We start from the raw sequence: 22,186 nt of genomic DNA on the forward strand, positions 1-22,186 counted from the left end.
GGCTAGCTAAAGTCATACAGCTAAAACCTCAACAGAAGTTGTGGTACATACAGTATACTTTAAAAACTGGATAAAAAAAACCCCCTGTATTTAATAGCATTAGCGCTATGCGAGGTGTAGCCATACATCGCTGTAACTCACAGATGCAAATTTGTGCATCTTCCATCCGTTTTATTTTCTCTTTGCTTAGTGATTTTTAAAGTGACCAGACATCACCACAATAAATAGTCAATAGTTTCAGTTGAGCTTGAAGTCTGGTTTCACTTTTTAAGTGGTAGACTTTGATCATTGATATAGTTCTGCTGTGCTTAAACAGAGAAGTGAATGTCTAGCTTACCACCAAATTTGTGATGAACATTTTGGTTTGGGGTCGAAGACAACTTAAAATGAAAGTGCAAAGTCAAGAGGATTCACCTAAATACACTGTTGTCTAGTCATTGAGGGGAAGGCATTCTCACTAATACTTTAAATAACACTGTAAAATTTGAGTTTTCTACATATTATCAATTCAATTCAAAAATACTTAATTTATCCCAAAGGCAATTTATACAAGTATCTTCAAAGAGCTGTTGTGGATGGTGAAGGTTATCCATTAGCAGTCAGTCCTCCAACAAATCTGAAGAAGCCTCTGACTGAAGACTGTTGCTGTTTGAACTTCCTTCTTCTCTCACTTTTCTCTCTGTTCCTGTTCTGCATCACTGAAGCCTCCTCTGGGATTTGGGGTAATAGTTCAGGTATTTTTGAGCTTTTGAGATACTAACCAGCAGCTCTACTGTAAAACAATGCCTCTACATTTACGACTCATAGCAACTGCCCAAAAGCAAAAAAACATCTGAACATCTGAATGGTTCAGAACCATTCAGATGTTTCTCATACACATCTAGAATCTTCTTGCAAATATCTGGTGGTGTTTCTGCTGTTTACATGGATTCAGTATAATCTTTACTTTTTATTCCCCCAGTATTAGCAGGACTGCAAACACCCACAAATAGCTAAACTACTCAAGATTCTTCTCTGTATCTGTTTATAACTGCCTATTAAAATAGATATTCATTAATAAGCATAGGGGAAACACTTTGGGGTTCAGACCACTAGCACCAAGGTAAATAAATGCTGCTCTTCGATTGTATCTTTGTTTTAATAAATTCAATAAAAATCAATAAGAACATTTTAACTTTCTTTCTATCAAGACTGTGATGGTGTAAAAATAATAAAAAAAACGACATAGAAAAGACCAATTTATTATTTATTAGGAAATAAAAATTTTACCAAAAAAAAGAAAAAACACAAATCAGTTAATTATCAAACCTTGTACAATATTCATCAAAACAGACACGTTTATTTAAGCCCCCAAAACCCTGTAAGGCAACAAGTAAGAAAATATAAACGCTGACCAGTGCCAGTGTTGGTCCATAATCATATATATATATCCAATTAAGGAAACATCCCCAAACAGTCAGCTAAATAAACAAAACAATAAATCATATAAAAGGCATTTGAAAGTACAAAACATATGTTAGAAATGCTCTGAGAACTCTGGATAACACAAGCAATCACTGACATGACATAGTCATTACAAAGGAGAGACACCACTCAATGTGCCTTCCTCGACTTCCTCAATGGAAATTTCAGTACCTTGCCAGTTCTTGAGTGTTTAAGCACGATTACTGCTTTTACTCTCAACTATGGCTAACATGCATGCACAGAGTGCACCTAACAGCAATGCTCTGCAACAAAAATCTAAACAAGAAGCAGGGAAGTACTTTCAGTAACATCCAAAGAAATTAAAAGTGAAATTATGCTGCTTTTATATACATATTTGTGTGTTTTTAACAGACTATAACTCTTATAACATTCAGTATTCGATGTGCTGACAGTGAATTCAACTTTGAGTAACGAACAAAAAGAAAGACAGTACATTCACTTCTTCAAATATTTTAACTTTGTCCTGGAAGACGTTATCCAGCTGTTTTATCAACTCACCAGTACCAGTCTAAAGAATGGTTTGTCCTTACAGAAACCAGCTAAATCCACGTTAGCCAACTTAAACTGACCAGTTTCAGTTCCAGTCAGCTACAACAAGCTGCAAGGACACTTTCTGCATCTCCTCCAGCGTCACAAATTATCAAAAGTTAAATCAGGAATCAAGATGTCTTACTTGATTCACGTAGAAAAAAAAATACCTTTTTTTGGTGGGAAAGCTCTTCTAAAACGATAAAATTTACCGTTTTTTCAAATAATATCTGGTTCTGGTCCAACTGGCTGCCGAAGCCGGTAGAGTACCAACCCAGACCGACGCCAGGCGAGCCTCACGAGGCCAGTGCAAACCAGCTTTCCAAGGCTAAACAGATTCTCCTGATAAAAACTAACCATTTCTTTTTTACTTATTTACCCTGCGGAGAAGATTTGGCCCAGTCGGCCAGATTTGCGTAGCGGACCTCCGGCACCATCCCAAAAGGGAGATTCGCGAGAGGCTGAGTGACGCCGCCGACGTCCTGCCGCCTCGGATCCACGTTGGCTCCGTTGCTCATGGGGCGAGGCAGCAGGTTGGTGTACGTATTTCCCTGGCTCTCTCTTTGGGATTGCATCAGAGGGCTGCCGCCATCTTGTCCGACAGAAACATGAGGTTCCTGCTTACACTGGAAGACATGCCCTGCAGCAAGACCCTTCAGGAAATCGTCACCCGCCATTCCCTCTAGGAAGGGGAAAGAGCCCAGGCCTTGGGACCCGTCTGCCGGTACCGATCCGTTATAGTTGCTGGTGTTGTTGTGGGCGTGTGTGACGGTACCGAAGTTTTGCCACATGTTCTGGAGACCTTGACTCTGGTTGGCCATTTGGTTCTGGGAATCAGAGTTCAGATCGTCTCTTTGATGCTGCTGCTGGTACAGCAGCTGGGATTCGGACGGGTTCATCATATTCCCCGGAACGACCGTGTCCAAACACTGCAGATCCCTCATGGAGAGCTGAGGGAGGGCATTGTTCTCACAGCTGCCCGGGTCCAGTTTGTGCTGGTAACCAGTTCCACGACTCGGCTGGTGCTGCCTGCTGCTGTTTGGGTGGTTGCCAATGGATACCGATGGGTTAATGGTGACTGTTTCCATCATGGGGGAGGCCGGATTGGTCCACAGATTACTGAGCTGTACGTTATGAGCCTGTGATGTCATCATGGCGCCGGTGGCCTGGGGTGGCGTTTGGTAGGACTGGTTAAATACTGGAGTCTGCTGGGTCATGGGCGCCGCGGTCTGCCTCAGGTACATGGCACCGTGGTCTGGGCAGAAAGAAAAAACAGATTTTAGTGGATGTTCGTCTTTTATTCCCCTAAATAAGAGACGGGGTTTGTAAACTTTTATCACAGTAACATTTTCAAGCATTTTCAAGGTAACTTTGCAGTGAAAACAATACAAATAAACTAAAAACGTTTTAATTCACTGTTATATGATATAATTTAATTTCAATATGTTTTGTGGTAGTATTGTACAGTCAACAGAAGGGACAAGATAAACTAAAATAAAGCAAAATTTCATGTTTTGAAATTCCTCTCATAGCCTGGTCTGAGAACAAAACGCTAATTTAACAAAAAAAATCTTGTAATTTTAGGGATTTTGTTTAATATGATGGAGAACTAAGGTCACACTAAGAATAAAATAAAGTAACGAGAATAAATTTGTACCAGAAAAAAGTTCTAATATTATGAATTAGTAATAAAAAGTAATACTATTTACTGCTTATGAATAAAATACTATTTACTAATACTATGACTTTATTCTTGTAAACTTATTTTTTATTTAATTAATGTGGCCCAAATACTCTGATGTAGTTCAACGTAAAAGAAAAATAAGACAATCAATAAGTGATGGAGTAATTAAGAATAATAAATATTCATTACAATGAAACAATCTAAGCAAATCATGTTAAAGTAAATGACCTTCCTCCTCAAAATTAAATACTTAAACACAAATAAATAAATAAATAAATAACTCTGGCTAAGTTTTCTAATAATTTCTGTAATTCTAACTGACCTAAAACACGAGACGTTTAGTCTGATTTAACTTCAGATCATGAGAAAAAGAATTGTCTCTTTTGATTAGGTGTTTAAAAATATCTGGTTTCAACTGTAACGTTTTGTTTTGTTGAAGCTTTTAATGAAATGTTAGATTGTAGTTTACTACAAAATAGTGCAGTTTGAATATCAGTCACTTTCTGGTACTCTATACAGAAATGAAACACTTTCCAAACCCAGAATCCACCTAAATGAAATTCAAGCCTCAGTATGAACACTGAATATAAAACTAGTCACCTTTCCTCATGTGAGCCATTGGGCTGTGAGGCACAGCCTTTGGCCTGGGCATCTGAAAACCAGCCAAAGAACCACCTAAAGATGGCAGAGAAAGCGAGAAACATGATTATTCATGAATTTAACTGGAGTGAAATCCCTGCAGCAGAATACACATGATCACAGTTCATACCTGTGAGTCCCGATCTCTTAAACAAATCCTCTATTTTGCGTTTTTTCTCATTGTAGCCGTAGGGGTCTAAAGAGGAGACAGAGGTTTTCATGAATAATGGAGTCTTGTTTAACAGAAACAACGTGACGGGAGTTTCTTATCACCTTTGTTTTCGGGCAGATATCTGAAATCCATCGGTTCGCTGACTTCCTGGTCGGAGGGCCGGCGCAGCTGCATGTGCACGGTGACCGACTCGGTTATGTTGGTGTTGAAGTACGGCGGCGTCTTGAACACGATCGCCACTTGACGATGAACGTCGGCTTGGGAAAAAGAACCTCTGGCCTCCCATCCGTTGGAGGAGAAAAATCTCACCTCGATGTCATCTGTTGGGAAAAGAGATGATGGGATGATGGTAGCAATACATAATCCACTCTGTTCTTTCACAAAACCTAAAGTTTACTTTCTGAAACTTTCCCAAAAGTTATGTGGAAATTCTGCAAAAGCAACATCTAATTTCTAGGTAAGTTTTGGAAACTAGTTAGTAAGTATGTTCCCTGAAGCCAATCTGCAGAGTATGAGTAAGATCCAGAAAGGTTCTGGGTAAGTTCAGGAAAGTAACAATTAAGTTTCTGAAACAAAACTTTTGCATTTTTAATGTAGCCTCTAATTTTGCATTCATTGAGATTTTGAGAGCAACACGCTGGTTCTGTAAACATAACCATTAGATTCATGGTACGTTCTGTGAGATACGAGAAAGTAGCCTGTGTATTTAGGTAAGTTAAATATAGCTACGTAAATATTTAAATATCTAAATATTTTCTGGAAGGAAGAACATGCAAACTGAAGGTACATTTGGAAAAAGGTAACTTTAGTAAGTCTAGTTATTATAACTTGTCAGGTTCAAGCTAAGTTGTGGAAAGTAAGCTCTAAGTTCAGGGGAAGAACTAGTAAGTACTTAAGAACATACAAGATCAAATTAACTTTAAATTTCCAGAAAAAAAACTGTTAATTTCTCAAGTTTCCAGAAGGTAATATACAAATTAGAACTAGAAACATGTAAGTTCAATTAAAGAACTAATAAGTTCTCAGAAACATGCAAGTTCAACGGAACATGTAAGCTACTGAAAAAAACTGGCAAGTTCCCAGAAAGTAACATGTAAGTTTAGTTAAATAAATAGTAAGTTTTCAGAAAGTAATATATAAGTTCAAGGAAATAACTAGTAATATGTAAGATTGAGGAAAGAACTACTAAGTTCTATAAAAGTAAGTTTGTGAAAACAGCTAGCAAGTTCCCATAAAGTATCATAAGTTCAGGAAAAGATTGAGTAAGTTTCCAGAAAGTCATTTATAAGTTCAGTTAAAGAACTAGAAAGCTCCCTGACAATAAAGTCCTGAAAATAACTATTACGTTTCCAGAAAGTAACATGTACATTGAGGAAAATAACTAGAAAGTTCCCAAAGTGTAAGATGTGTAATATAAAATAACCTGCGAGTTTCTAGAAAGCAACCTATCGGTCCAGTGAGTTCAGGCTGTTATGTATTGCTACTGAAAACCAGAATCAAATGCAAAGAGATGGGCACAAATGGCAACGAAGAGCAAAATGAATCAGTGGATTTGAGAGATGAATGTGGAGAAAAAAGATGCAAACAGAGCAGAAACATTAGAAATGCAGCCAATGGTTAAGATAAACTGTTCAGGTCGGTGGCAGTTTGTACCTTTTTGTACTTTGTCACACAGGAGGAAGATCTCGTCACCTCCTTTAACACTTCCACTGTTCCTGTTGACCCGGCAAATCCTCAGCTCAGCTGTGTTTGGAGCTCCTAATCACACAGAAACATGAAAATATACCATGTCCATACAGAAAGCTCTAGCAACTATTTATCAGTTGATTTTTCTTGTCGACTTTATTGAAGCTGTTGAAATTTGCACCTCGGCTTTGAGGTGAAAGCAGTGATGGTTGACAGCTGAGATCTAAGCAAGTAAAGTCACATGTGTGCTTGGGGAAGAGGAAGTGCTCCATGGCAACGGTGTTGTTTGAGGGTTGGTGTGTATAAAGAACTTCCTCTTTCTGTATGTGAAACCATGTTGAGAAAAAATAGACTGGAGACATGCACAAAGGTTTTGACACACTTTATGTGCAGCTTTTTGCCAGGCTCAACGTTTGTGGTTGTAAATTTAGACATTGGGTGAAGTTTATGAATTTATATAATATCTTGCTTTAATGCAGCGCTTCTCAATTCCAGTCCTCAGGCCCCCCTGCTCTGCATGTTTTAGATGTACCTCTACTCCTGAGCAGCTGATTCAAATGATTGCATGACCATCAGGTGCTGCAGAAGCCTGTAAATCACCCACATATTCAATCCAGGTGTGTGGCAGAAGGGAAACACCTAAAACATGCAGGGCAGGGGGCCTGAGGACCGAACTGAGAAACACTGCTTTAATGTCAAACCTGACATGTACACCATTTTGCATTTCCCTAAAACCAACTTCATGGCCACTCAGCGCTGTTTTTCATAGCTTCTAACCAGCTAGCATTATTTTTGGTGTGTTTGATAGAGTTTGAGCTCAGCGCACTCACTGTTGTCGTAGATGGGGTTGGTGACGATGGGGTTGAGTCTTCGGGTGTAGTGGCCGGTTTCGTCCTGCAGGAAAACTTGGATGCACAGGCGGACGACGTTCAGGTCGTACTCCTCCGTCTGCATCAGATGCTCTTTGGGCACTGAGGCGACACAGACAAACACAAACATGTAACCGACAGTCGTTAATGATCTGCGCCAAACATCGGATGGTTCTCTGCATTTCAACCTTTAAGTTTCAATGAAAGTAAATTTTAAGTTCTGGGTTTGGACGGAAAAGCAGCAAGTAACGCCCTAAACATGAATCTGTAGGTTTTGGAAAGTAAAACTTGAATTTCTGGTAAAGTAACAGCAAACAATAATTTTAGAAATTTGTTATTTTATTAAGCATGTTCTGATGATTAATCTTTAAAAATTGGTACATTCTGCAAAATCTTTAAAAAACAAAGAACATTAAGATAAGGAAATGAACAAATAACAAAATTCCTTTTATTGCCTAAAATGCAATAGCGTAGCATTTCTTTTGTGATCATTTTCAGCAAAAGATGCATCTGTAGCTAAAAAAAATACTTCTAAGATCAACATGTGAAAAGTTCAGCCCTTTCTGCTTGAATTACCTAAATCTGAACAATTTTTTACATTAAGCAACTAATGACTGGATAGTTGATGGTGTTTAATAGAAGTTTTTATAAGAGAATTTGAAACAGGTAAGTGGTTTTGAGTAGAACATATTTACAGACAATGTGTTTAATTTTTTTTTTATCTTAAATGCAAAATGTATATATTATTTGGACAGTTCTGGCTTAATTGCTGCTTTTTTTCTGAATGTGCAACCTGATTGACTAATTCATTACTAAATTAGTTGATGGTTATTTAAATGATCGATTAATTGCGATTAGTAACCTGTAGAATATGTTCTGGGGAAAAAATCGGTAGATTATGACTAAAATACAAGAAAATGACTTGAAACTTCGAAAAGGTTCTGTGAAAGAAACATTAAAGTTCAAGGAAAAGTGATTATTCTAAGGACTAATTATCTTTATGACTTGTAATAATAATAATAATAATAATAATAATAATAATAATAATAATCCTGCATGATGTCAGAGCGGTAATACTGTAAAAACATCTCACGTACATCGGAGTCTGCACTCAGACACACACATCTACACGCGAGCGTCACACATCCCGCCTCACCATCAACACACACAAACACACACACCTTGAAGGGAGAGCTCTCACTGAGAGACGCCCACGCAGCGACACCGACATCAGGCTTTCACATCTGCCTACTTTCTCTTCCTCCACCTCTCAATTTCTATCTCCTGCGCTCACAGCGAGGCCATCCCCGCCTACAACCTGTCACCACGGTGACGCCGCACGACGTCACCTCAGAGTGGAAAAGAAGAGTCTGCGTGAGACGGTGAGCAAAAGATGAGGCTCCCTGCACGGAGTGACCACGGTGGCTGTTGACGTGTGTGAAAGTGGTGGGACACGTCTTCTAAGACTTTCATGGCGCCTTTTTCGTGCGTTTTGGCTGCAAAGTTTTTGAAGATTCCTGCGGCTATCTAACAGTTAAACACTTCACTGACGCTCTGCAAAACCTGAGCTCCGGCTTTCTCAGGCCTGTTGTGTTTTGCTTATCTCAACGTTGATCTGTTTGCAGAGAGAAAAAGAAGAACTGAGAAAATGTCTCTCCTGGCAATCAGGCGTCCTCAGTTACAATCGAACATCAATACTTTTTGAGGTTGAAGTGAAGATTTAACCTTTTGATTAAAGCTGTTTGGTTAACAGACTCTCAGGCTGTCCCAAACCCAAAATCCAACAGCTCATCGAACCCTGTTTGGCAGCAACTACTTAAAATAGATGTAAGATATTTGAGTTGTAACTCAATGATTCTTTAATTTTTTAGGGATTTTGTCACAGATTTGCTGCTGTATTTGACCCGGTTTGAGCCAACACCCAGTATGTTGTATGTTAAAATGTCTTATTCCACTGGGAGATTATTTCTCTTGTTACTAGCACTCTTTAGTCAATATTTAAAAAATATTGACTTGAAACAAGCTCCTAGATTATGCTGAAACATTACTTGTAAATTAGTTTTGTCATATTTCAAATGTACTTAGATATTTGCACTAGAAACTGGACCAAAAATACTTGGAACCATTTTGTGTTTAAAACATGATAGTACGCTTTGAAAACAGTTGTGAAAAAGTTGAATATAGGTCGCATTTGGGCAAATAAAGCAGTTTGGATTGTATTCCCAGATGAATCGGACATTTTGAAAAAATCTTACAGGTGTTCTTTTAGAGGACATGCATCTGTTTTAGTTTGACGATTAAAAAAATTGACTACATTCCCTTTTGGATTCAGATTATTATGCTCCTCAAAAGCAACTGTTTTCTTCCAGTAGTCAAAAACATGAATCTATCTGCTAAATGTGTAAAAGAATAACGATCAGTTATACTCAGACAAAGGGAAGGTTTTCCAAATGCAAAGCTGCACACGCATATGTTTATTTCCTGGATGCCTATAACATTAACTTACAGGTGCACCGCAGTGTGCAGCAGCATCAGCTCTGCTCTTACTCAGATTTATGTCGGGTCATCAAGTTCGAGTGCTTGTAGGTGGCAGACACACACAAACACAGAGTGGAGAAACTGAAGGAGGGAGAAATTAAACGGAGATGGAACTACAGACGGAACAAGCTGGGCTGATCGCTACTCGCAAAAGTGTTGGTGTAGTGCGCTGATTGAGGAAGCCGCTGGACAGGTGCACGAAAGTGGGTCGTAGGTGGCTGCAGTGGGGAGTGTTGGTGTGTGTGTGGTGGAAAAGAAAGCGGGGCCGCGATCAGCCGGCGTCCTGGGTTGCATTAAGTTTTCAGCCAGGTTGTACGGAGATGGTGTTGCCGGGGGAGGAACGGGGGGCAACGCGGATAGGGGCGGGTGTTAGTTTGCTGTGGGGCACAAGTGGTTAGCGTGACTGTGGGAGACGTGTGTGAGAGCGAAAAAGAAGTGTAGGCAGGTGCCAGGTCTCACCACAAAGTGTCTCCACTGCGTGACTCACAATTTCTCCACCTTTTAGGATTTGCAACATTGTGTCTCTGTGTCTCTGGCGCTGAAGTAACCGTTACTAGGACATGTGCAATAGCTGTATCACCAAATGTTCACACAAAAGGTCTTATAATCCTCGATTTCTCCGCCCTTTTTTGTTGCTAAAATTATTTATTTTTATTTTATTTTTGTGCGGTCATTTCATACAACTAATAAAACCCGACCGCAATGAGAAAGTGCGTCAACGAACGGTTTACGTAGGCAACGCGCCCCGCATGCGCAGAAGAAGAACGTTGACGTCACGCAGCAGCGAACTGTTTACGGAAGTAATAATGGACGGAGTCGTTTATGGATCGATTTTTAAAGTTTAATCAGCAATGGAGCTGACAGAACGGACACTAAATCACAGCAAGACGAAGGGAACTAATAAAAAGAAAGCATAACTAATTACAACGGTGGAGAATTGACAGACATTTTTGTAGCGAAGTAAATTTGGATCCATAATCGGAACTATTCGGAGGGGTGGTGATGTGATGCGCTTCAGTGACACAGATCTCTTTCATAAATTCATAATCATAACTTTCAGCCATTATTTATGTCCCAATTTACCGAATCTGGCCTTTTCTGTCGCAGAAGACGTCACATCAATGACGTAAAAGGAGGATAAAATGCAGCATTGTTTAGACTACAGAGGTTCTGAAAACTATCAGATATGTATCCAAATGAGTACCACCTATGGGAGTGGCACAGACAGGACGGATTTTTATTCGTCAAAAGATTGGAATTTGCAGTGAAAAATCTGCGGATTTGGGTTACATATGCCTGCTGTGTGAACATAGTCACAGTCCAAACATATAGAGGAAAGTATTGTGGGGATGATTAATAATGAAGAGAAATGAAAAAGGGGAAACACTTTCCACCAGCATCCGTGTCTTAGTTTCACGTGATAACTTCAGGCAGTGTTGCAATGTTGCACCATCCTCCTGATGTCTGCACAGGATAGATGAATTCAGAAACATGTCAGGCAGACGTCATTAAGTCAAAGTAGGGTAGCCTCCTCTACCATATCTGACAGCAAAACAGAGATTCCCTTAGAGTGGTTTCTGTTTGGCCTCCTCGTCGTTACCCAAATGCCACCATGGAACATTTTTCAGCCACGATAACGCACCTTGTTCTCATAGCTGCAGAGTCGATGCTGTGCACATTTCTAGCAGTTTTACGAGGCACAAAGTAGTTTCTAGGTTTATCAAACAACTTGTATATAATTTCATTTTTTGTTTTTATTGCCTTAATATGCAAAAACAGCCTTGTGAGAGTAAGATTAACTGCTTTTTTTTTTTTTTTTTTACCAGAATCAAAGTTACCTTAAGAACATGGTATTAACTGTCAAGAATAATGGTGGCAGGATCATGCTGTGGGTCTGTTTCATGGTTTCCTTAGCAAAATGCACCATGGACTAATTCTGGTTGCATATTTAAATTCAGTAGGTTAGATTCCTGGCACAGACAGATTTCAAACAAAACAAATTTAGAATAAGTCCTTGTTCATTATTTCCCCTAGGGTTACAGATAATTAATATTTTAGTAATTGATTAATCTATTGATTATTCTGATGGTCAATCGAATAAATAAATTGGTGAATTCTGATTATTTGCCTTTCAGTTATTGCATAAAAATGGATTAAACAAACCAATATTTCCATTCCTCTTTACACAATAAGATTTTATTGCCTGAAATTCAATAACAGAGCATTCCTTTAGTAAATGTTTGATTATTTGTAGCAAAGGATGCATTTGCAGCTATTAGGATACTTTTAAGATCAACATGTGAAAAGCTCAGACCTTTCTGCTTGACTTAACATCAATACAGAGTAGGGTTGATCTAGTGATTATTTTTGAATTAACTGATTGATCCAAAAATTAAGAGCAAGAAACAGCCCCACATCATGATGCTGCCCTCACCATGCTTGACAGTTGACGGTGTTATTAGGGTAATTCTGACCTCGTTTACAATAACTTTTGCACTCGGGTCTTGTTCCTTAAAAATCCCAACAGTTGTATGTTGTACTACTATTCCACCCTAAAAAAATTACTCAAATAAAATCACAAAAATCTCAAAGTACGTAAATCTATAAGCATCTTTGGTAAAACATCAGACTACAGCAGCAGACCACCCTTCATCAAGCCTATCAGATGTTTGTTTTTTCAATAATTGAAACATTTCGTGATTGTAACCACATGCATTAGTGTCAATAACTAAGAACTTTCCTTGAAGGCTCATTCCTGTCTTGTGCTACAGGAGTGAGTATTGGCAGGTGCGCCACCACACAACCACAATGAACTGAAGAGACACTCAGAAAGCAAGACAGAAACAAATTACTGTGTCACAGCAACACAGGTGTCATTGTAAGTCATGTGTCATCTACTGAACAGGTGGTGATCCAAGTTTATAAAATACAACTAGGGATTCAAACAATTAATTAGTGATTAATCATTTATTAATTTAAAATTAGTTCCAAATTGATTAACTAATTATGCTTGGTTAGACCATTTTTTAAGTATTGCAGTTTGGCCTCCATCCAGCAGGGGGCGCCGCTAGTTATCCTAAAGTGGAGCCAGATATATAAACAAAGATGGCGGAAAAAGAACCCCATCTTTGATGGCGTTCTTTTGAGTGTTTTGAAATATGAACACACGTCACACTGCAGGAGAACTCATCACAAAAATATGATTTACGGATGAAAATAAGAACTAACTGAATAAATTTTTCTATGTGAGAGCTATGAAAGTTCAGATTTAACGTACAGAAGCGAAATAAAGCAAAACCCTGTGGGTAATCAGCGGCTGAAGGGGTCAGCAGGTTTGTGTACGAGAGTAAAGATGGTAAAACAAATGTGTTGGTTATGAGGGAGCGGGACCGTCATATCTTCCCTCGACACAGGAAGCAGCTGAGTTTCAAAGGAGAAGTGCTTTGCTTTGAGTAGCAGGTCTTTGACGTCCAGCTGCCCGTTACGCTCTGCTGCAGCTACGCATGTGTCGAGTACAAGCTTCAAGTTGTAAAGAAAACCAAGACCCAATAAACACCAGCAAAGATTTTATTCAACGTAGAGTTACAACGAGCTTTTAAAAATCAAGAAATTATAAATTGTTGATCCCAACAACACTGTGTTTACTGTTGAGCGTGGTGGAGGCAGGATGCCTAAAAAGGTATTTGCATAAATTGTGAAATTATTTTGGAGCCATTTCGTGACAACAGCAACACTTTAAATTCATATTCATGTTCAGATTAGGTTTATTTTAGTAAATTTACAACATAACAAAATTATTCTGATCTTTTAGCCACAATGGCAAGAACTGCTTGGAGGAGTCAATGCAAGGTTTTCAAATCTAACCATAGTGGGGGAAGAATTATGCTGAGGGGCTGATGCTACTGTTGCATTGTATGAAAAAAGATAAACTACAGCAGTTTCCACAAGTAAACAGTTGGATTACTGGATCATGGAAATAATAACCTGTTAGAGGAAGTTACAGTCAGCTACAGGCTAAATGCTAATGAAGGTTTCATTTATATTACAGCGACATGTGTCACGGTTTCATATGTTCAGGAGCTGTGAAAGTCATCAGACATTAGGTATGAGGATTATTACAGATATAGACACAATGAATCAAAGCCAGAGAACAAACCAAAAGCACTTAGTAAATGTGTACTTTAGTTGAAACTACATATAGAAGTATTACACATATCTAACATTTGTAACAAACAGAGCTGGGAAGAGGAGCCAAAAAATGTACTCAAGTAAGAGTAGTGATACTTCAACATGTTTTTAAGGAGTATGTAGTAAAATGTCTACTCAAGTATGATCAAATTATTAATCATTTAATATTTAAAAAATTACATCATCAGACAGATCAAAATATAAAGTTTAGTGGACATTTTTGTATTATAAAGACCAAAATGACAATAGTTAATAAAAGTAACAAAAAATAACAAAATGAGGCGAAAGAAAAAAAATTTCAAATCAGTTTCTTTCAATAAAAAACTTAGAAAACTTTAACAAAAGCTGCAGGTGTGTGTCTTTAATCGGTGAATTAAAGACACCAATTAAAGACACGAACAAACAAACAAAATATGTTTGTTTGTTTGTTTGTTTTTCATTCAGTGGGTAGAAAAATCCTGAATTTTTACTCAAGTAAGAGTAGAAATACTTCATAATAAAATTACTCAAGTAAAAGTAAAAAGTACAGTAAAGTAAAAGTAAATTTATTTAAAAAAAAGCTAAAATGCAATTGAGTAAATGTAACACGTTACTACCCAACTCTGATGACAAAAACCAAAAGGTTTAAAGCGTATATGTCTAAATTAAAGCTGAACACAAACCTCCTATTTACCAGTCGTGTTTTACAGACCTGTAAAGCTCCCTACCCGACATTTATCATCATCTCTGAGAGCTGGGGAAGCCCCTCGCTTCAGCCCTCCCTCTTTTAATGAATCCTGCATTCCCAGCTCTCACGTGGCCTCCTGCACTGATCTGAATTGAGCAACTGTGACCAAGAATGGGGAAGTAGCTCGACGCCTGTTTGTACACGAGAACTGCTGCGTGTCTGTTCGGGAGGACCGCAGAATGAAAGAAGCACATAAAGGAAACGGCTACAGTGTAGATAGCGCGGCGGTGGCAAGGCAGCGGATTTTCTACTCGATGGCAGGAAAATCTGCTCTGTTGCCTGAGAACTGGGTCAACCAACGTTTGAAAACATTTCTTGCGAATTGTTTTGAAACACCTTACTCGGTAGCAAAAGCAGGAAAACCAGAGGCAATGACCAGAAGAGCTCAAAGATTCACTTTTAATTTAGTAGATAAAAGGCTGTGGATTCTACAATGGGGAGGAAACATTACTTTAAACCAGCTTAAACCATTAAACCACTGCAAAAACACAGTGTTGTTTCTAGTGCAAATATCTTAGTACACTTGAAATACGACAAAACTTTTCAACAATTTATAGGAGTTTGCTTTAAGTAAATAAGCCCTCAATATTGATGACAATTTTTTTTTCACTTATTACATTGAAATATTTCTTATTATAGGTGAAAAAAATCTGCAAGTGGATCTAGTATTTGTTGATTGGAGAATGATCCAAACCTTGTAGAACTACTTTTACCAACAATAACCCTTCAGTCAGTTCAGGTTTGCAAATATTAATTTGTTCAGCAGCGGCTGGCTGCTAACTTCCTTCATATTGTTTGGAAATGCAAAAGTAACTTCCCACACAAAGCCTTTTTTTTAATTACATAAATATTCAAATTTTTTCCTTGTTTTTGTAAGCTTTTTGGTTACATTTGAATATTCCGAGTCTGATAATTAAAAAAAAGAGGTCGGTTTTATTATGTTCTTGCATGTAAAACTTTTACAAGCTTTTCAAACACGACTACGTCTGTTAGCCAACATTAGCCACAACAACAGCAGATAAAACACTAACAGTTTTGGATAAAGTCATGTTTTGAATGCTTAAAAATAGGACCTAACAGGTAGACGTGATGTAATATTCATTTTCTTTTTCTAATATAAAAAAGATGAAGAAAATTGCAAAGTTTTGGATAGCGTAGCTTAGCATGAGTCTTGATTTTAGTGTTAGATTGATGAAACATTTATAGTTTGTATCATTCAAGCTCTGTTAGTACTTTGTAAAACAATTTCTCTATTTTGTGTTGTTGAAAGTACATTTTTCTAAACGTTTGATTTGTTGGTAAAAGTTAAATAGCTAACAGCTAAAGCAGTTAGCCTTTTATTTCTGACCCATGAAAGATCTGGGTTTCAAGCTCATAATCAAAACAGAGGATAAAGAAAACTTAATACTCAACCTTGCAACACTTAAGATTTGATAAATTTCAGAATGCATCATGTCACACAAAGAGCAACAAATTTTAAGCTAGCTCGGCCGTTAACTCTTTATAAATTCGGACTCTCAGCGCGAAGAGAGAGCTCTGAAGTTGGAGCTGCATCTGAAAAACGATCTCAAACTACACTGTTGAGCTAATGGTTAGAAGAACTGGTTTGTTTTAGCGAAATGACCAAGCTAACTACTGTTAGCAACTCTAGCAATAGCAATAGCAACTGAATTATGCCTTTAGTTTGCCTCCAGTTAATTTTCAAGCTTGAAAATCAAATTATTTCCAACAACAAATGGAGTATGTAGTTTTACAATTCCTGCGATTACACCAGAAAAATCTCTTAGCAGTTATTTGAGAAAAGGTCACACCGACCGACCACAAGCTAACAACCAAATCCTGTTTTCAGATTCTTTTGTGACAAACGTTTACTGCTGAAAACAGGTCAGTGAAGATTATAACTAGAGTCGTATCGACTCCTCTTACTTCAAAACCAAGTTCCTTCAATGACGTGACTCGTGGAGAATAAAGGACGGACTGGTTACTGTAAGTTCTTGAAAAACTAAGAAGTGCAAAGGAGATTTTCATAGAGCTATTTTCAGGAGAGGATTACGATCCAGTTGATTCTCAGAAGTGAGTTCTGACAGAAGGGTTTTTCTTTCAGACTTTCTGGACAATAATGGATCTCTAAGCACAACATAACAAGATCTATTATGGTTGGTATAAACAGGCAACACCTCAGATTGACCTTTGGCCCACATTATACTGGTTCTATCAAGTCTCTAGCTAATTTCTTTTGGCTTGCTATTGGAGCCTGACCAAAAAAAGACTCATTTGTGATCAGGCCTGGTGACATGTTCCCAAAACAATAACAAACAGGAAACAGAAAAAACAAGCTTCGCCCAACTGATTACACTCTGAATTTTCTGCAGAGGTTTCGTATTTTCTCAACATGCACAGATAGAGCAGAGGCGCATCAGTTTAACTTTGTATCGTTTTTCTTCCAATTTGTGTGTGAGAATCTACAAAAACATCCAGAGATCTCTAGAGATCCGGACAACGGTAAGGTGTTCCTTTTCTTCTTCTCCTGTTTTAGAAACAGAAAAACTGTTTTTAAAGGCATCTATATGTCTTACAAAGATTTAAACTCACTTTTTTAATAAATACTTTATAAAAGACTTTCAATATTCTGAGATTTATTAGAAATAGAAACGTCTATTTAATTAGTGTTAGTTTTCATGTTTGTTGATTCATTGTTAAATAATATTACAAAATTAGATAGTGGAAAATACAACAGAGACCATTTCAAAATGATTTCTCTGATTTTACTTTTTATATTTTATATGTTTGAGTAAAATGAACATTGTTTTTTTATACTATGAGCTACTGACAACATGTCTGAAATTCTAAACAAACAAACAAAAATTCAGTGTTTATTTGCAGAAAATGAGTAATGGTCAAAATAACAAAAAAGATGCAGAGCTTTCAAACCTCAAACAAATTCACATTAATTTATGAAATGGTTATTAATGTTTTAACTCAGGAAGTGTTCAGAAACCGATGCTTGGTGGAATAACCAGGAGTTTTTTAATGGGGCTCTTAATATTTTTCCCAGAGCTGAATTTAACTCTTGTAAACAAATCAATTTTTGATAAATACTAAATGTTTAAAATCTGTGCATTGCTCCATTTGTGTAATTGTGTCAGTTTCTGCAGAGAAAAGCAAACATTCAGCGTGGAAACACGACTCACCGTTGAAGGGGTTGATCCCTCTGGTGATCCTCTGCAGGATGGCGTCCTTCACTTCCCTTCTCCTCACGCACTGGATGCCCAGATTCTGGAAACTGTCAAAAACACAACGATTAAGAAACAGTTGCTGCAACATCTTGAATTTAAAATAGACAAGGCTGATTGGACCACACCTGAGTGATGCAAGATTTTCAAAAAAAACAAACGAGTAAACACAACAATACGGTCGTGTTTGAAAGTCAAACCGATGACGCAAATCGTCTCACCCGTCCGGTTGACTCGGTGTGTCATGTTCCAATAAATATTCCACACGCATTCAAATATTAATCAGGGATTTGGAGTCATTACAACATAACGGGCAGAAGTTGTGAATTTATTTATAAAATGAACTCTGAGAGGGATTTATAAACTTCATGCACTAAGACATCCTGACTCATTCACACTCTCACACGCTCCAGTACTCGCACACAAACTTTGTTTTCTCTCTCTGAAGCACGGCAAATAAGGATGATGTCACTCGGGGAATTCCCATATTGCCATCTTCATCACAGACATGGGTTTGATAAATATGCTTTGTGTGTGTGTCGAAATGCGAGTTTGCTGTGTAAATCTGCTGTACGGGTTTGTTTTGATGCAGCCAGGAGGTCTTCGGTTTGCACACCGAGCCGTTTTGAAACCGATTAACAAACCAAATGCTGCTGAACGGGAGAAAATCTGGAATGTGGCGATGTGTTTACCCGGCGCCAAAGAGAAAGTGATTGTTTCTGCGACTGAGTGCTGATGAAGAGCGAGACTGAAGCCGGAGGTGGACTCACGCTATCACTCTGCGGTCGGGGCCGAACTCGGCCTCGTAGAACCCGTCCTTGCAGTCCTTCCCCACCAGGTCGTGCGGATGCGGACGGTATGGCTCGTTCTTCGTCACCAGGTAGACGCGGACCTTCCCCTTACCGCAGTAGTTCAGGATCTGCAGAAAAAAATCTAAGTTTCCTGGGATCTGCGAGTGATTTTTAGAGAAACTCTGGTGCAGAGCAGTGGATTTTGTGGCTGACCTGCAGGCTGGGGTAAGTCCTGTTGTTGTCGGAGCTCTTTTCGCCGGGGATGCTCCCGGCAGAGCGACCCTCGCATTTGTACCGGAAGCGCATCCCCCTCTGCTTGGGTTGCTCAAAGATCTGGACTGTTGGCTCAGCCACTGAAATGAGGCAAGAGGAAGAAATCTGAGTGACTTTTTTCTCTCCTGTTGGAGGAACTGACTCTGCATTATATTCAGCTTGATTGGGAACAAAAATTGCAACATTTGTTCCATTTTCTGGTGCGGTTCAGTTTCACACTGAGCAGTTTGAAAAACCTGTTCACCTCCTCGCCTGAGGTGGCGCTGCACCAATAACTGCAGAAGGAAACAATACTAAGACACTGAGCGCAACTTCAAAAGCGTCAGATTTTAGCAGTTGTAGGATTTCGACCCATTTCACCAATTGTTCTGGTTGTATTTACCCAGAATGCCCTGCGTTGCAGTCCACTACCTGCTTTTAGAGCGGTCTCTGGTTCGCTTGGTGTTCATATATGGTTTTGAACAGCACCAGAATCCACTTAAACCGAACTGAAACCTTGCTTTGTAGGTGGACCAGAGTTAGATTGTTTGGCCCAAAGTCCAATTCCCCAAACGAACTAAACTTTTTATGCAAATGAACTACAGTTTGATTTAAAGTGAACTAAATAAAGTTGGTGTGAATGAACCCTAAGACTGCACCTCATTCTGAAGATGTAGGTTGGAATTGATCTAATTTATACAAATTTTCCAAACTTTTGTAGCTGATTATTAGATGGGTAGACAGATGGACAACAGTACAAATATGAGAATAGAAGATTTGTTTTTGTATTTTAGGGAAACATCTTTCCCTAAAATACTGGATTTTTTGACCAAGAACTGCTTGGTGATTGCACACACTGATATTGTGAAAAAAAAACTCTTCTCAAAAACCCCAACTACAACAGATTAAACCATCTAATCCATTAATCATGATGGATAATAATCACATCCCCTACTCCAACATCTCTCTGTCTAACCATAGCAACTGATAGAGACTTAAAAAGAAACTGCAAATGAGGTGGATTAGCAGTGATGGCGTCCTCCAGGACATGGTACTGTGGAATATCGTGTCTGTTGTAAAGATACTGAGCTGTTAGCATTTCAAACAGCAACAATCTTCAGTCAGAGGCCGGACTGACTGCTACTGGAGCATCATCACCATCCACAACGACTCTTTGAAGATGCTTTGAAAGGATTAAGACAATCTTTAACTTCCCTTTTGGATAGATGTGTATTTTTTAGCTGTTTGTTTTTAAAACAAAGTTACATTTTGATTGAATTTGAAGATCTTAACTTGAAAGTTTAAACTCAAATGTTGTATTTTACATATTGTGACACGTCACAACAAGAAAAACACAGCTGCACACAATATGGATTCCTTTTAGCTGCTTTAGTTTCAGGGTTCGAATCACAGCTTGCAGGTTGTCACAGATGCGTTTTTATGCCAGGTTTGATTAAAGATAAGAAAAAGCATTATTAAACTCTTTGGTTTTTGCAATTCTGGACGGATTTAGATACAGTCACCACCATTTTTGCACAACTAAACTGAGCAAACATGCTTCTTTGCAGCGGCAAATCAAAAAACCGGAGCTCACTAACAAGTCAAACCTCATCCGTGTTGAAAAGAAAAGGCTTTTTTTTTTTTTATTCCTCTGCTTGAAACAAAACTGACTGCACATGACACCCGTGTGAGAGAGGAACCAAAACTGATCTGAGAAGCTTTTTTTGTTCTTCACATATTACACTGTTACAACCATTCTAAGACTTTAAAAATCCAGCTTGAGATGACAGCTGAGCGGCTCTTTCCACCAAAAGGAAACAGATGCTTTTCAAACCAGCACATCAACAAATAAAGAAACATTTTTAGCTTTGCATGAAAAAACCAGCTTTTTCAACAGGTACACAGCTGATCCTGTAGCTTAAACCCGCCAAACCAAACATAAATGCATGAAATGTGAAGATAAGCAGTGAAAGAGAAGCACTGTCCATCACAAAAAACAAGCAGAGTCTGAAAAAAGTAATCCCTACCAGTAAAACAAAAGAGGAAGTGAAATGACACAGCACATAAATATAGATTGCTTTTTTAACACTTGTTGGTGGGAGAAAAATAGCAGCTATTAAAGATAAAAAGAATAAAAAGCAATGATACATTTAAATAAAATGGACTTACTGAGGTGTGGATCACCCTCTAGAATGGAGGGAATTAGAACTGAGGAGGGAAAATGCGAGATTTAGGGTCATATATTTAAAAAGTAGCAGCAATAACATTTGATTCAGTCCGAAGTAGAGTGCAGATTTTGTTAGCTTAAATAAAATAAACAGACTGCAGCAAAGCAGCAGCTGAAATACTGCAAAAAAGTATTTACTACTTCAGGTGAGACACATTCAACTTTTCCAGTTAGTATGTATTTCAGTTTTTGCTATTAATTAGTTGCGCTCATTTCGCCATGTTTCTACATCCTAACCGCCCATTCTACAAGTTCTTCTCATTATAGTGAATAAACACTGGCGCTACTCACCGTCCATGGTGCGAACTAGTTTCCTACTTTGAATCGTGTTCTCCGGGTTGTGCTCCGTCGGAAAGACGCGGACTGAATGAGTGAGATCAACCAGTTTATGTTTTTCACCAAGAGGTCCAGTAGGGGGAATTCCCCCCCTCCGTCACAGTTCTGGACCAATCAGAAGCCTCTGGAGAGGCGGGGCCTCGCCATAGTGCAGGATGCTATAGCTGGCTTGCTAGCACTTCCGCATCACTGAGTAGCGTGACGAAAGGCTTTGAAACACCCCCGATCCTAAAAGTGTCCGGATTATCATATTAAAAGAGTACGTATACGTATATAAAACTCACAATTTTAAATAAGTTAAAATATTATTAAAAAGTACACTTATTTCAGAAACTGTATCACTAAGTGAAACACATTATATAGCTTAACAACGTACAGGTGGATATGATTTTAAAAACAGATTTAAAATTAGAATATTGCATCATGCTAACAATAAAAATACAGAAATCAAAAGAAGATTAAGAACCTGTTTAAATGTGATTTTTCAAGATAAATGGTCTTCAGTGAATGCATATTCTAATTTATTATGATTAAATATGTACCTTTATGCAAATGGTTTTAAAAATAAATTATGTAAAGAGGGCAGTGTGGAAAAAATAATGTAAATATTTGTATTTAGCCTTCCAGTAAAGTTTATATCCCAAATTAAAATAGAGAGCAACCAGTCAGCTAATTAGTTAGTGAAGTAGAAAAATTATGAAATCATAAGGTCATTGATTACCGATACGTTTTTTTTCCCTTCTTTTATTGAAATCTGTCTTGACGTTGTATTTGACCAGCAAATATTCTGAGAATATTTTTTGAAAAAAATTGTTTAACACCACAGCAGTT

General features: G+C 38.1%; 1 protein-coding gene across 2 annotated transcripts; it reads right to left on the minus strand.

The window, feature by feature from the left end:
- Nucleotides 1–1,225: 1,225 nt before the first annotated feature.
- Nucleotides 1,226–21,418, minus strand: rel (v-rel avian reticuloendotheliosis viral oncogene homolog). 2 transcript variants are annotated; one of them, XM_044135829.1, is made up of 11 exons: nucleotides 21,311–21,418; nucleotides 20,962–21,000; nucleotides 18,754–18,893; nucleotides 18,520–18,668; nucleotides 17,708–17,799; nucleotides 7,025–7,165; nucleotides 6,162–6,266; nucleotides 4,610–4,828; nucleotides 4,467–4,532; nucleotides 4,298–4,372; nucleotides 1,226–3,268 (listed from the first exon to the last, which is right to left on the minus strand). In XM_044135829.1, the coding sequence occupies exons 1-11, from the start codon at nucleotides 21,315–21,317 to the stop codon at nucleotides 2,385–2,387; spliced, it is 1,917 nt and encodes a 638-aa protein (XP_043991764.1). In that variant the 5' UTR covers nucleotides 21,318–21,418; the 3' UTR covers nucleotides 1,226–2,384. The 2 variants fall into 2 exon arrangements, with proteins under 2 accessions (XP_043991764.1, XP_043991765.1); XM_044135830.1 differs by lacking the exons at nucleotides 17,708–17,799; nucleotides 18,520–18,668; nucleotides 18,754–18,893; nucleotides 20,962–21,000; nucleotides 21,311–21,418 and adding an exon at nucleotides 10,061–12,884.
- Between the last annotated feature and the right edge of the window lie 768 nt (nucleotides 21,419–22,186).

This window comes from Gambusia affinis, linkage group LG13 (assembly GCF_019740435.1).
Source record: "Gambusia affinis linkage group LG13, SWU_Gaff_1.0, whole genome shotgun sequence".
NCBI lineage: Eukaryota > Metazoa > Chordata > Actinopteri > Cyprinodontiformes > Poeciliidae > Gambusia > Gambusia affinis.

What these genes read in the sequence shown, in the direction of transcription:
- rel (XM_044135829.1), bottom strand. An exon ending in CCCGACCGCAGAGTGATAGC is followed by an intron (nt 17,800 to 18,519) that starts GTGAGTCCACCT and finishes TGTTTTTGACAG; the next exon opens with TTTCCAGAATCTGGGCATCC. An exon ending in GTGTGACAAAGTACAAAAAG is followed by an intron (nt 4,829 to 6,161) that starts GTACAAACTGCC and finishes TTTTCCCAACAG; the next exon opens with ATGACATCGAGGTGAGATTT.